Source organism: Salmo salar, chromosome ssa15, assembly GCF_905237065.1.
Source record: "Salmo salar chromosome ssa15, Ssal_v3.1, whole genome shotgun sequence".
Classification (NCBI taxonomy): Eukaryota; Metazoa; Chordata; class Actinopteri; order Salmoniformes; family Salmonidae; genus Salmo; species Salmo salar.
In genome coordinates this window covers 94,122,365-94,138,015 of record NC_059456.1, presented here as the reverse complement: position 1 = coordinate 94,138,015, position 15,651 = coordinate 94,122,365, and the positions used below count along the sequence as shown (strand labels likewise).

The 15,651-nt window shown below is 40.2% G+C and overlaps 1 protein-coding gene across 2 annotated transcripts in view; it reads left to right on the top strand.

The window, feature by feature from the left end:
• Window positions 1–3,107: 3,107 nt before the first annotated feature.
• LOC106572666 (extended synaptotagmin-1) overlaps window positions 3,108–15,651 on the top strand; it is a 47,239-nt gene continuing 34,695 nt past the window's right edge. Inside the window, exons 1-2 of one of the 2 annotated variants that reach the window (XM_045696304.1) lie at window positions 3,108–3,884; window positions 9,706–9,747. In XM_045696304.1, the coding sequence (XP_045552260.1) occupies window positions 3,543–3,884; window positions 9,706–9,747 (384 nt within the window). In that variant the 5' untranslated portion in view covers window positions 3,108–3,542. The remainder of the gene's footprint in view (window positions 3,885–9,705; window positions 9,748–15,651) is intronic. The other variant, XM_014147039.2, reaches the window with a different exon arrangement.

Genomic DNA, 15,651 nt, shown 5'->3' with positions numbered 1-15,651 from the left:
TTTTACTAGGTGACTTTCACTTTTACTTGAGCCATTTTCTATTAAGGTATCATTACTTTTACTCAAGTATGACAATTGGGTACTTTTTCCACCACTGGGCAATTCTTATTCAGGCGGAAAGCTATTTGTTTATGAAAACTGCATCAGAGCAAGGGGCTTTTTTCTTCTTCTTACTTGCAGGGAGGTCGCTAGACATTACGCCTCGAACACACCGACAATATCATTTAATTTTGCCACACCAGATGTACCTTTATTTCCAATGGAACGCTGCTTTTGCAGCATTGCATTGCAGAGGTAGTTGCTGTGCGTTCTGTGTGGTGCGAACGTATGCGTCAAAATGTATGCATAGACGGCTTAAAATAAATGGTGAATGTTGAACCTTTGTTGCACACATCCAGATGATGCTGCGTACCATTTTGTGCAAGGCTACTATCAGTGTGATTGAGGCGTTATACTGATTGGTGCGGTCAAATATTCTCAGAACAATTTAATTTTAGGGTTACGTTTTTCATTACAAGTACAGACTATTAATAATCCTAAAATTATGTTACTAACTTAATTTTAGGTTTACATTACCATTACAAATGCATGTTAGACTATTAATAATCAGTTTCTAAATTACAAAGTTACTGGTGAAAAATACAGAACTGTCAACAGCCTACAGAAAGTACGCTTCTCGAAGCGCTACATTATACCAGGCGGTAACAGAGGTAACGGCCGTATAGCTGTTGCTGTATCAAATATGTAGTCTACCCTACTATCACATTAATTCATAGGCCTACAGTAGATCTATAGGGTTTAGGCTACAGTAGGCCTAAACAGTGGCGATTTCAGCATGTAAATCTTGGTGGGACAATTTTTTTTGGGGGGGGGGGGTGCATGCCAGCAAAGCCACTACACGGCAGAACATTAAACAATGCATGAATTGCACTATAACGGTGACCACACAAAGCTGTCCCAAAACATTTTTAACTTTAACCAGACAAGTCAGTTAAGAACAAATTCGTATTTACAATGACAGCCTAGGAACAGTGGGTTGGTTAACTGCCTTGTTCAGGGGCAGAATGACAGATTTTTACCTTGTCAGCTCAGAGATTTGATCTAACAACCATTTGGTTACTGGCCCAACACTCTAACCACTAGGCTACCTACTACACCTGGTACTACTACACCTGGTACTACTACACCTGGTACTACTACACCTGGTACTACTACACCTGGTACTACTACACCTGGTACTACACCTGGCTTTCAGCAGCCTTGTCTGGCAGCGAAACGGTTCGTTCAGCCTCATTTACTGCCTTTTAAAAACACATAGCTGATATGGCTGACTTGATTATTAAACAAATTCGGTTTCTACTGACAATTGAGATGTACAAACTATGGCATAAGGGGATGATAAGAGGCAATCCGTAATTTCGATTAAGACATTAAGGAGCGAGCTAGGACAGACGTAGTCAATATAAGTATTTGTTCAGCACTTTTGAAATGTACATTCGACAGAATTCCAGAACATTAGCCGTTCTTACAGTGTTCTCCCTGTACACCAAGTTAGAACCGTAGGATAAATAAAGGGGGCATATAAGCAGACAATGGAAGCTCTTAGAATATTCAATAATTACATTTCTCAAAAACAGGCTATATATGTACCACCAAGTCAGAACAGTAGGTGAAATTAAGAGGTGAAAATATATCAAATTATTAGTGCGAGGCACATGAGCTACTAACAGCTTACTACACAACATACACTTAGTATTACTTTCTTAGCTACAGTATACATATCTCCCTGGCATATTACATCCTTTATACAGCAGCATACAAGACATTTTTGGACTCACCTTGTTGTGCTGTGCTCACTTGAAGGGAAGGTGGCGGGGCAGTCCTTCATGGGTAAATTTTGTCATCAAAGTCTGTCACTCTCTGGATTTATGGTGTTTTCAAGACAACTGGGAACTCAAAAAAAAATGAAAGTTGAATCGTGATGACGCCAGTGATCTTTAGGTCGTAGCTCTAGAAAGAGGCCCAAGTTCCCTATTTACAATTCCTAGTTGTTCAAAACGTATTTTCTCAGTCTTAGCTCGTTTTTCCCGAGTTCCCAGTTGTTTTGAACTCACTAAAGTCAGATTTGCAGCTCCGAGTTAAGTTATTTTGAGCGCGGAACAAATCATGCTTCATTTACTGCATGGCCAATGTTGAATGTTTATAATTTTAAACTAGGAATAGAGACCCTTAATCTTAGACTTGGGACCACACAGCCACTCCTTAATAGCAGGCTAATGATTGCTTTGCAATGCTTGCAGTTAGCGACTGATTCCTTCCAAACCACTCATTGTTGAATTTGTGATTTCCAACTTGTGTAATGTTCATGGCCGATGACACCAATACGTTTATTATTAATTTATCTTCATTATTTCTCTTCACTTGACAAGGATTGAAAAGGATTTGCCAGTAGATTGTCAACTTGATTCATGATGATGACTGCTAGCTAAGATTTTGAAAGTATGAAGTTGACATGATCAGTCCAATCAAAGCTACTGTAGATATAAAGTGATTTGATGTAATTTTATGTGTGGCCAAAGACCTTGAGCCTTCTTGGATGGGCACTTCTAATGTAACTCTATGGTAGCACCCAAGGGGCTTGAAATTTCGAGCTCTACCCTTAGACTTGGAAGTGACTAGTGTCTTCATGAGTGACAGAACACTGAGCCAATCATGCCGCAATGCTCCGTATTTTCGGCTGGCTTGCCCCACAACCACAGAAAGCACTGAGCTAGGCTGAAACACCTGCATTTTGGAGCTGCCTTACTCAAGAATGCAAAAAAGAGACCATGTTTGGATGCGGCTTTATTAACTCAATGATATATATATATATATATATATATATATATACTTTTTTTTTTTACATTGTTTGCAAACTGATTATATATATATACTTTTTTTTTTACATTGTTTGCAAACTGATATGTTACAAGTATTAATGCCAAAATAACATGCAAAACAGGCAAGCAGTTTTTCTGCCTCACCTGCCCTGAATGATGAGTCGCCACTGTGCCTAAATCAATTCTCAGTCAGTCGGAAAGCAATTGGTTTGTGAAAGCTGGAGCAGCGCAAGAGGCTTTTTTGTACTTGCAGTGGAGGTTACTAAATACTAGACTGGATGGTGCGGTCAAATATTCTCGGAACAAGTACATTTTGGGGTAACTTTTTTTCTGATGGCTTTAAGGAGGGCTTTCACTTAGATAACACCCCCTTACAAGTCTGACAAAAACTTGAATCCACTTGCCTCTGCCTGCTAGTGTTTGTCAGTGCGCGCACGAAGAGCGGTTTTGTTCCCTGGTGCTGTTTACCTATTAAAGATGTATTTTTTGCTGAACATTTCTGCCAAAACTGTTTATGATGGTTTCGTCTCAATAGTGTAAGACATTGTCAATGGTTTGCAAGCTAAACGTTATTCCGTTGTCGTCTTGTTTTTTAATTAAACAACAAGAAGGCACTGAACGCGGAACTGCAGAGGTAGCGCCTCCACGGATAAGGATTTTGCGATGCCATCTGTGGATGGAAGTCCGCGTATGGGCACAGGCTTGGGGGCTGCGGACTCTGCATTGCCAGAAGAAATGCAGCCACCCAAACCTCCAGGGCAACATGCTGTAACCGTATTGTGGTCATTTGGAAAATGCCTGGCTACACTTTTACCAGTTTATCTGGCCGGATACTTCGGGTTCAGTATCAGCTTGGTTCTATTCGGTCTCATGGTCTACATCGGATGGAAACACAGCAAAAACGAGAAAGTAATGCGTCTGCGGTCAGCTATGTACGTATTGGAGAATGAGAGAGCATACACCACTGCGAGGGCTTTTATGAGTAAACAGGAATTACCCCCATGGGTAAGTAACAAAAAACATATCATTATTGTATTCCTATTTTGTCTATGGACTTCAGAGTGCAGATCACATCTTCAGCCTACTAGTCTGTGAGCTGGTAATTAAAGCCACCCATGTGTGAGCTGGTAATTAAATCCATCCATGTCATTACATCATATCCAAAATGGTTTGTTAATGTTGTCAAAATAAATAAACATGTAAATTAATGAAGCAAAAAATGTGTCTGTGGTGACCAAAGTGACACAACTCAGTTGACAATAAGGACAGATATAATGGCATGGGGATGAGCACAATGTCCTATTTGTTCACAATCTCTCTCTTTCATACCATTTCATAATTTGCACAGTGTACAGACATCCCAGTCTGACTGACCAACCTTTTGTTAATACAGTATAAGGCTGTAATGTAATAAAATGTGGAACAAGTCAAGGGGTTTGAATACTTTCCCGAATCTACTCGGTTCCTACCCACCCACCCCTCCCCCTCTTCTACATTCTTTAGTCTAGTCCATCCAGCCCTAGCTATATTTGGACATTCTTAATATGCACAGCCTGAGGAGAATGAGTCAAAACTTTAGAATGCCACAATCACAGTGGAATTCAGAATTAACATTTAATCCATTTATGTCCTGTGTGGCTCAGTTGGTAGAGCATGGTGTTTTCAATGGTAGGATTGTGGGTTCGATTCCCATGGGGGACCAGTAAGATGCCCTCACTACTTTAAGTCACTCTGGATAAGTGCGTCTGCTAAATGACTAAAATATATTACCACAGAGGCGTTACTGTATTTAAATTTAGCACACAGTTAACTTAACAGTGACTAAGTTACTCGTTCAATGAACGTCTCAATGGAAAAATCCACCCAAAACCAATCATTCCTTTAATATACTGTGTTAAATAATAGTAATATGTGAGAACAATATTTGTTGTGAACATATTTTTCATTTTGGCGTTATAATAAGGTTGGTAGCAACATGGAAAATTGTTGTGGAAATCTGTTACAGCTCAAGTCGACTATAAAATCCACAATGCAATGCTCCCTCTATGGGCTGGCTGGCTAGCTAGCAACAGTTGAAGTCAGAAGTTTACATACACCTTAGCCAAATAAATTTAAACAACATTTTTCACAATTCCTGACATTTTATCCTAGTAAAAATTCCCTGTCTTAGGTCAGTTAGGATCACCACTTTATTTTAAGAATGTCAAATGTCAGAATAAAAGTAGAGAGAATGATTTATTTCAGCTTTTATTTCTTTCATCACATTCCCAGTGGGTCAGAAGTTTACATACACGCAATTAGTATTTGGTAGCATTGCCTTTAAATTGTTTAACTTGGGTCAAATGTTTCGGGTAGCCTTCCACAAGCTTCCCACAATAAGTTGGGTGAATTTTGGCCCATTCCTCCTGACAGAGCTGGTGTAACTGAGTCAGGTTTGTAGGCCTCCTTGCTCGCACATGCTTTTTCAGTTCTGCCCACAAATTTTCTATGGGATTGAGGTCAGGGCTTTGTGATGGCCACTCCAATACCTTGACTTTGTTGTCCTTAAGCCATTTTGCCACAACTTTGGAAGTATGCTTGTGGTCATTGTCCATTTGGAAGACCCATTTTTTATTTTATTTCACCTTTGCGACCAAGCTTTAACTTCCTGACTGATGTCTTGAGATGTTGCTTCAATATATCCACATAATTTTCCTCCCTCATGATGTCATCTATTTTGTGAAGTGCATCAGTCCCTCCTGCAGCAAAGCACCCCCACAACATGATGCTGCCACCCCGTGCTCCACGGTTGGGATGGTGTTCTTTGGCTTGCAAGCGTCCCCCTTTTTCCTCCAAACATAACAATGGTCATTATGGCCAAACAGTTCTATTTTTGTTTCATCAGAGCAGAGGACATTTCTCCAAAAAGTACGATCTTTGTCCCCATGTGCAGTTGTGGCGGTTTTGGAGCAGTGGCTTCTTCCTTGCTGAGCGGCCTTTCAGGTTATGTCGATATAGGACTCATTTTACTGTGGATATAGATACTTTTGTACCTGTTTCCTCCAGCATCTTCACAGGGTCCTTTGCTGTTGTTCTGGGATTGATTTGCACTTTTCGCACCAAAGTACGTTCATCTCCTTCCTGAGCAGTATGACGGATGCGTGGTCCAATGGTGTTTATACTTGCGTACAATTGTTTGTACAGATGAACGTGGTACCTGCAGGCATTTGGAAATTGAAATTGAGGATGAACCAGACTTGTTCTACAATTTTGGTGGATTTCTTTTGATTTTCCCATGATGTCAAACAAAGAGGCACTGAGTTTGAAGTTAGGCCTTGAAATACATCCACAGGTACACCTCCAATTGACTCAAATGATGTCAATTAGCCTATCAGAAGCTTCTAAAGCCATGACATAATTTTCTGGAATTTTCCAAGCTGTTTAAAGGCACAGTCAACTTAGTGTATGTAAACTTCTGACCCACTGGAATTGTGATACAGTGAAATAATCTGTCTCTAAACAATTGTTGGAAAAATTAATTGTGCCATGCACAAAGTAGATGTCCTAACCGACTTGCCAAAACTATAGTTTGTTAACAAGAAAGTTGTGGAGTGGTTGAAAAACAAGTTTTAATGACTCCAACCTAAGTGTATGTAAACTTCCGACTTCAACTGTAGGTAGCTAGCTAGAAAAACGTAGCTACACACAATCTCAGCTAATTAGCTGTAAAATCCCCTAAAAAAAGACTGCGCTATCAATTTAGGAGTCTACAATCTCACCATGTTCAACCTGCAGATCAATGTGCCTCACAGAGTGGAGTCTAACATTTGCAACGGCAGATATACTTTAGAGGAGATGGGAAACGTTGCCCATGCTACGTCAATGGGGCTTGCGGTGCATTCTGGGCGATCCTGGGGCAAGGAGCACTCTCCTTCAAAGAATGACTGGGAGTCTATTGGACGCTAGCTCAAAAACCCAACATTAGCACCAATTTCGTCAACAAGAAATACAACATTAGAAATCTTTTCTGAGATGTGCGATAATTTACTTGCTATCTGTATCTGTAGTATCTGCTATCTGTAGTATTGTATATCTTTGGAATCGTGACATTATGTACTTCGAGGAAAATAAGCATGTTTCTCGACATATATGCTGACTGAGTCACTATTAGCTTAGCAACCGTGTGACGCAGCATGACAACGTGAACGTGATTGGTCGACACTCTTCTGGGTGGGGCGTTTATATGTTCCCTGATTCATTGAATTCCTTGAATTCCTATCTTATTTCTATAGTATCTCTGACAATGGCACCATGCAATGCACCCTTGACTATAGAGGCAGACAAATAGGAAAAATGTGCTATACCCTTCGTTAAATAAAACATTTTTTGAGGTAGGAATATTGCAAAAATATGATCAATGGTTCATTCAAGAGAAGACATCCTCCAGCGTTATGACATTGGCCAGTATTGATATCTGACATGTATGATAGACATTTTCATGATCTAAAAGTCATATGCCTATCAACTTCCAGTGTAGTGAGAGAGACTTTATCACGGTGCTACGTCACACCGGCCGGATTTCTGCCTGCTTGGACACCAATAACTCAGATACACATGAAAACATGAAATCGATAGAACATCACTCAGAGATGTACAAAAACAATGTAACATTCAAAAATGGTTGAACCTTTCCTTTAATTATTTGAACCTTTTACAAGAGAGAGTGTTTCCACTCTGAGGTTTTGTCGTGCCACCGTCATTTTAGGCATTTCTATGTGTGTGCGCTCCCCATTTCCTGTTTCAGTTCGGAGGTTCCTTAGAACTTGAGGGTGGTACTTATAGAAATCCTATTAAATTTGTTTTCTAATTCCTAATTCTATGGTTGTGCAACTGTTGACCTTTTAGATGGCAGAAGCTTGGTGACTCATAGACATCAATCAGAGGGAGAGGGGGAACAAGGAGGACCATATCAGGAAAGAGAGAAAATATGATAATTGTTTTCTTAATCATGGGACAATTTCGACATTCTTCAACACCCACAGGACACTCACATTGTCACCACAATCTCTGTAGTTTTGTCAAACAGCATATCACAGGTTATCTTGCACGTACAGTGGGGGGAAAAAAGTATTTGATCCCCTGCTGATTTTGTACGTTTGCCCACATACAAAGAAATTATCGGTCTATAATTTTAATCGTAGTTTTATTTGAACAGTGAGAGACAGAATAACAACAAAAAAATCCAGAAAAACGCATGTCAAAAATGTTATAAAATGATTTGCATTTTAATGAGGGAAATAAGTATTTGACCCCTCTGCAAAACATTACTTTGTACTTGGTTGCAAAAACCCCTGTTCACAATCACAGAGGTCAGACGTTTCTTGTAGTTGGCCACCAGGTTTGCACACATCTCAGGAGGGATTTTGTCCCACTCCTCTTTGCAGATCTTCTCCAAGTCATTAAGGTTTCGAGGCTGACGTTTGGCAACTCGAACCTTCAGCTCCCTCCACAGATTTTCTATGGGATTAAGGTCTGGAGACTGGCTAGGCCACTCCAGGACCTTAATGTGCTTCTTCTTGAGCCACTCCTTTGTTGCCTTGGCCGTGTGTTTTGGGTCATTGTCATGCTGGAATACCCATCCACGACCTATTTTCAATGGCCTGGCTGAGGGAAGTAGGTTCTCACCCAAGATTTGACGGTACATGGCCCCGTCCATTGTCCCTTTGATGCGGTGAAGTTGTCCTGTCCCCTTAGCAGAAAAACACCCCTAAAGCATAATGTTTCCACCTCCATGTTTGACGGTGGAGATGGTGTTCTTGGGGTCATAGGCAGCATTCCTCCTCCTCCAAACACGGCGAGTTGAGTTGATGCCAAAGAGCTCCATTTTGGTCTCATCTGACCACAACACTTTCACCAGTTGTCCTCTGAATCATTCAGATGTTCATTGGCAAACTTCAGACGGGCATGTATATGTATATTATTTCCCTCATTAAAATGCAAATCAATTTATAAAATTTTTTACATGCGTTTTTCTGGATATTTTTGTTGTTATTCTGTCTCTCACTGTTCAAATAAACCTACCATTAAAATTATAGACTGATCCTTTCTTTATCAGTGGGCAAACGTACAAAATCAGCAGGGGATCAAATACTTTTCCCCCCCACTGTACACACACGCACACACACATGATCATGATCAGTGTGATCTGCAGGTCTTATGACTGTGGTTTGAGTTTGGAGGAAAGTTTGAGGGCCTGCTGTGGTGTGTCATCATTATATTTTAAAACATGGAAAATGGCCAGAAACACACATCTTCATTTTACTGTTGGGTCATTCCATGTCATTTCAGCAAGCCATGACACCCACCATCTCAGATTGTTCTGAAATCGTTTCTATAGTTAGAAACAGATAAGATAAGCATTCAGAAGCATTATTTTGTTTAAATATAATTTGATCTCGGAGAAATTAAGATAATTGATTGCACCCAAAAAAGTTTAGTCCAAATCGGATGTTAGGCACTGTATTTATTCAATATTATATGAATCCTATAAATTAAAATGGGAAATTTGGGCGCAAACAATTAGGTTAATTTCTGAAAGATTAAATTACTTTTCAGAATGCTAATATTATCTGTTTCTGAAATCTAAAGGATTTCAGAACACTGAGATTGTGGGTGTCAAACCTCTTTCTGGTTCTTTTTGAGGTGGAACGGCCCTGTCTCGAGTCGATCCTTTGCCATTTCACGACCTCCCTACATTCCTACCCAGGTTACACTCTTTTGCTATGTATATTGTTTAAGGCGGTTAAAAGTTCAAATCTAACCAATACATTTCTCACTTTCTCTACAGGTCAACTTCCCTGACGTGGAGAAGGTTGAGTGGATGAATAAGGTATGTAATGTAGTACACACACATATATATATATGTATATATATATATATATATATATATATATACACGCAAACACACACACTGAGCTGGTGTGCCGATGGAGAAGCTTTGTGCTGCCTGAATGTGGTAGTTGTGTTTGTTTGTCCACGGTTGGCCTGGGTTGCTGTGTGTGTGTGTGTGCATCCTGCCTCTGTGAGCGCTCCACCTCCTCCATCAGTACCCATCATCCTCTGTTATAATTAAGAGTCGGGGGAGGGTAAAGCTTCCGCCAGATCACATCACACACACTGAGTATGGTTAGTTCTGTCTGAGATCATTGGGATGTCTACCCTAAACCCTAACCCCTACCCTAACCTTAACCCTAACCCTTAACCATTTTAAATGTCAACTTCAATGGGGTAACATCAGCGTTGGGATGTCCCAAGGATCCCGGATTGCACTGACCCACTGAGTATCCCTGTTGCAGCCACCCTGCCTCCCATCTCCACTGTGAGAGCAGCTTCAGTGTGGATGATGGTGATGTAAATATCAATAAACAAAGCACAGATTGTAGGGGGAGTGATCTAAAGGACTCATCGTTCACAAGAACCAACCCGGCTGTTTCTCCTCCAGGCTCTCTGCCTGCATGCCACCCACCACGTGCTCTGACTGCATGCGTAGGCTATCCAGCCTCCATACTCAGGCTGGCTGGCTGGCTCTGTCTGGATGGCTGGCTCTGGATGGCTGGCTCTGGATGGCTGGCTCTGGATGGCTGGCTCTGTCTGGCTGGCTGCAACAACAACAGACCCTGGTCTGCTTCCCCATCTAACTTCATTAAGATGACAAAGCCCAAATGTTATTCAATGATGGTTAGTCAACAGTTTTTGAGTGCGTAGTCTCTCATGACAGACAGTCTGCATATGGAGTATCTCTTGGCAGTGCGCAAGATTTCCTGGCTTCCATCCGGGATTAGTGAGCTAGCACATAATATCATATCACAATCCTCATGCCTGTTTCCCCAAATGGCACCCCATTTCTTATTTAGTGCACTACTTTTGACCAGGGCTTATAGGGCTCTGGTCAAAAGTAGTGCCCTGTATAGGGAGTAGGGTGCCATTTCTTACGCAACCATGACCAGCCCCAGACAAGCAGACAGGGTTGAGGGGAAGGTCAGGGGTCATGGGAATGGCTGGGCAGAGAGATGAGAAGGAGTATCAGCCTTAAAACCTCTTACATCTAGATGTTCCGCTAGCGGAACACCGCTCCAATATCCAATGATAGGGCGTGGCGCGAATTACAAACTCCTCAAAAATCCCCAAACTTCCATTTTTCAAACATATGACTATTTTACACCATTTTAAAGACAAGACTCTCCTTTATCTAACCACATTGTCCGATTTCAAAAAGGCTTTACAACGAAAGCAAAACATTAGATTATGTCAGGAGAGTACCCAGCCAGAAATAATCACACACCCATTTTTCAAGCTAGCATATAATGTCACAAAAAACAAAACCACCGCTAAATGCAGCACTAACCTTTGACGATCTTCATCAGATGACACTCCTGGGACATTATGTTCTACAATACATGCATGTTTTGTTCAATCAAGTTCATATTTATATAAAAAACCAGCTTTTTACATTAGCATGTGACGTTCAGAACTAGCATACCCACCGAACACTTCCGGTGAATTTACTAAATTACTCACGATAAACGTTCACAAAAAACATAACAATTATTTTAAGAATTATAGATACAGAACTCCTTTATGCAATCGCTATGTCAGATTTTAAAATAGCTTTTCGGTGAAAGCACATTTTGCAATATTCTGAGTAGATAGCCCGGCCATCATGGCTAGCTATTTTGACACCCACCAAGTTTGGCACTCACCAAACTCAGATTTACTATAAGAAAAATTGGATTACCTTTGCTTTTCTTCGTCAGAATGCACTCCCAGGACTTCTACTTTACACCCAATGTTGTTTTGGTTCCAAATAATCCATAGTTATATCCAAATAGCGGTGTTTTGTTCTTGTGTTCAAGACACTATCCGAAGGGTGACGCGCCGGCGCGTATCGTGACAAATTTTTTGGAAATATTCCATTACCGTACTTGGAAGCATGTCAAACGCTGTTTAAAATCAATTTTTATGCAATTTTTCTCGTAAAATAGCGATAATATTCCGATCGGGAGACCTTGTTTTCGTTCAAAGACTGAAAATGTAAAATGGACTCTTCACGCGCACACCCGTGTCATTGTTCTCAGATCGACCACTTTCCAAATGCGCTACTGTTTTTCAGCCAGGGACTGCAGAGTCATCATTCCCCGTTCTGGCGCCTTCTGAGAGCCTATGGGAGCCTTAGAAAATGTCACGTTACAGCAGAGATCCTCTGTTTTCGATAAAGAGGCTATAGAAGGCCAAGAAATGGTCAGAGAGGGCACTTCCTGTATAGAATCTTCTCAGGTTTTGGCCTGCCATATGAGTTCTGTTATACTCACAGACACCATTCAAACAGTTTTAGAAACTTTAGGGTGTTTTCTATCCCAATCAAACAATTATATGCATATTCTAGTTTCTGGGCAGGAGTAATAACCAGATTAAATCGGGTACGTTTTTTATCCGGCCGTGAAAATACTGCCCCCTATCCTAAACAGGTTAAACCTCACACACTGATTCAGAAAATAGCACCTTTTAAAGTGACAACAAGCTTTGATCGGACGGACCTTGCACGTTATTCGATGTGTAAACAACTGCATGGCAGTGTGATTTAAGAATATGACAAACAGTTCTGACATACACAAATTAACCATCAAATTTAGACTACAGCTGACAAATGTAGTCATTTAAAAGTCATTGAAAAACCAATAACGCACTATGTGCATATACAGTACTGTGCAGATGTTTTAGGCAGGTGTGAAAAAATGCTGTAACATAAGAATGCTTTAAAAAATAGACATGTTAATAGTTTATATTTATCAATTAACAAAATGCAAACTGAGTGAACAGAAGAAAAATCTACATCAAATCAATATTTGGTGTGACCACCCTTTGCCTTCAAAACAGCAAAAATTCTTCTAGGTACACTTGCCACAGTTTTTGAAGGAATTCAGCAGGTAGGTTGGCCCAAACATCTTGGAGAACTAACCACAGTTCTTCTGTGGATTTAGGCAGCCTCAGGTGCTTCTCTCTCTTCATGTAATCCCAGACAGACTCGATGATGTTCAGATCAGGGCTCTGTGGGGGCTGTACCAGGACTCCTTGTTCTTCTTTAAAAATATATATATTTTTAAATATTTATTTAACAAGGCAAGTCAGTTAAAACCTCTTTGGGCTAGGGGGCAGTATTTTCACGTCCGGATGAAAAGTGTGCCCAAAGTAAACTGCCTGTGTCTCAGGCCCAGAAGCTAGCAAATGCATATAGTTGGTATATTTAGATAGAAAACACTCTAACGTTTCTAAAACTGTTAAAATCATGTCTGTGAGTATAACAGAACTTATTTGGCAGGCAAAACCCCGAGGACAAACCATCCAGGAATTTTGTTGTTGTTGAGATCACTGTGTTTTCAATTGTTTTTCCATAGGGAACTAGATTTATGAGGCACCTGGTTGCAGTTCCTATGGCTTCCACTAGATGTCAACAGTCTTTAGAAATTGGTTGGTGTTTTTACTTTGAGAAATGAAGAAGTAGCCCTTTCCTTTCTAAGTGTCAAGCCAAGTGTACTGTTTTGTTTGGTGAGCGCGACCTGGAACTCGCTCCACTTTCATTTTATCCGCTATTGAACACAGTATATTCCGTCTTAAATTTGATCGATTATTTACGTTTTAAAATACCTAAAGTTGGATTCGGAAAGTTGTTTGAAATGTTTGGACCAAGTTTACAGGTAACTTATTAGATACTGTCAAGGTTATCGTCGGTGAAGGAGGACCAAAACGCAGCAGGACTGTGTTTGTTCATTTTAAACATTTATTAAATCAAAATGAACACAAAAACAACAAAACGAACTCAAGATATACCGACAGTCTTCTCAGGCTCATACATGCTAGACAAGAAACAATCTCCCACAAATACACAGACAAACACACCCAACTAATATAGGACTTCCAATCAAAGGCAACACCACACAGCTGCCTTCAATTGGAAGTCCACCCCAATTAACCAAACCTACAACCAACTAGATCAACATAGAAATACGTAGACAAGGAACAGTGCCCAAAAACCCCGGAATACTAAATCAAATGCCCTTTTTAGAAAAACACCACCCCGAGCCACATAAAACAAATACCCTCTGCCACGTTCTGACCAAACTACAATAATAATTAACCCTTATACTGGCCAGGACGTGACAGATACTTTGTAGTCATGTCGGGCGAGTTGGAGCCGGTGTATTTTCTGAATCAAACGCGCCAAATAAATTGACATTTTGGGGATATAACGAAGGAATCTATCGAACAAAAGGACCATTTGTGATGTTTCTGGGACATATTGGAGTGCCAACAGATGAAGATCTTCAAAGGTAAGGCATGAATTATATCGTTATTTCTGACTTTCGTGTCACATCTCCCTGGTTGAAAAATGTTTGTCATGCATTTGTATGCGGGGTGTTGTCCTCAGATAATCACATGGTTTGCTTTCGCCGTAAAGCCTTTTTGAAATCTGACATGGTGGCTGGATTAAAAAGAACTTAAGCTTTATTTTTATGTATTACACTTGTGATTTCATGAAAGTTAAATATTTATAGTAATTTAATTTGAATTTGCTGCTCTGCTATTTCACCAGATGTTGTCAAATCGATCCCGCTAAAGGGATTTGATCCCTAAGTTAACTTCATCGGGGTAGAGGGGGCAGTATTTTCACGTCTGGATGAAAAGCATGCCCAGAGTAAACTGCCTGCTACTCAGGCCCAAAAGCTAGAATATGCATATAATTAGTAGATTTGGATAGAAAACACTCTGAAGTTTCTAAAACTGTTTGAATGATGTATGTGAGTATAACAGAACTCATATGGCAGGCAAAAACCTGAGAAGAAATCCAACCAGGAAGTGTGGAAATCTGAGGTTTGTAGTTTTTCAAGTGATTGCCTATCCAATATACAGTGTCTATGGGGTCATATTGCACTTCCTAAGGCTTCCACTAGATGTCAACAGTCTTTAGAATGTTGTCCCAGGCTTCTACTGTGAATGGGGAGCGAATAAGAGTTGTTTGAGTCAGGTGTCTGGCAGTACGCCGTTATTTTAGTCACGTGCACGGCCATGAGCACGAGCTCAGTTCTCTTTCCTTTATGAAGACAAAGGAATTGTCCGGTTGGAATATTTTTGAAGATTTATGATAAAAACATCCCAAAGATTGATTCTACACATCGTTTGACATGTTTCTACAAACTGTAATAGAACTTTTTTGACTTTTCGTCAAAAAACGTGCGCCTTCTGCATTTGGAATAGTGAACCTAACGCGCAAACAAAATGGAGGTATTTGGACATAAAGATTAACTTTATCGAACAAAACAAACATTTATTGTGGAACTGGGATTCCTGGGAGTGCATTCCGATGAAGATCATCAAAGGTAAGTGAATATTTATAATGCTATTTCTGACTTTTGTTGACTCCACAACATGGCGGGTATCTGCATGGCTTGTTTTGGTGACTGAGCGCTTTACTCAGATTATTGCAAAATGTGCTTCCGCCGTAAAGCTTTTTTGAAATCTGACACAGCGGTTGCATTAAGGAGAAGTGTATCTTTAATTCTCTGCATAACAGTTGTATATTTTATCAACGTTTATGATGAGTATTTCTGTAAATTGATGTGCTCATTCACCGGACTTTTTGGAGGCAAAACATTTCTGAACATTACACACCAATGTAAAATGGGGTTTTTCGATATAAATATGAACTTTATCGAGCAAAACATACATGTATTGTGTAACA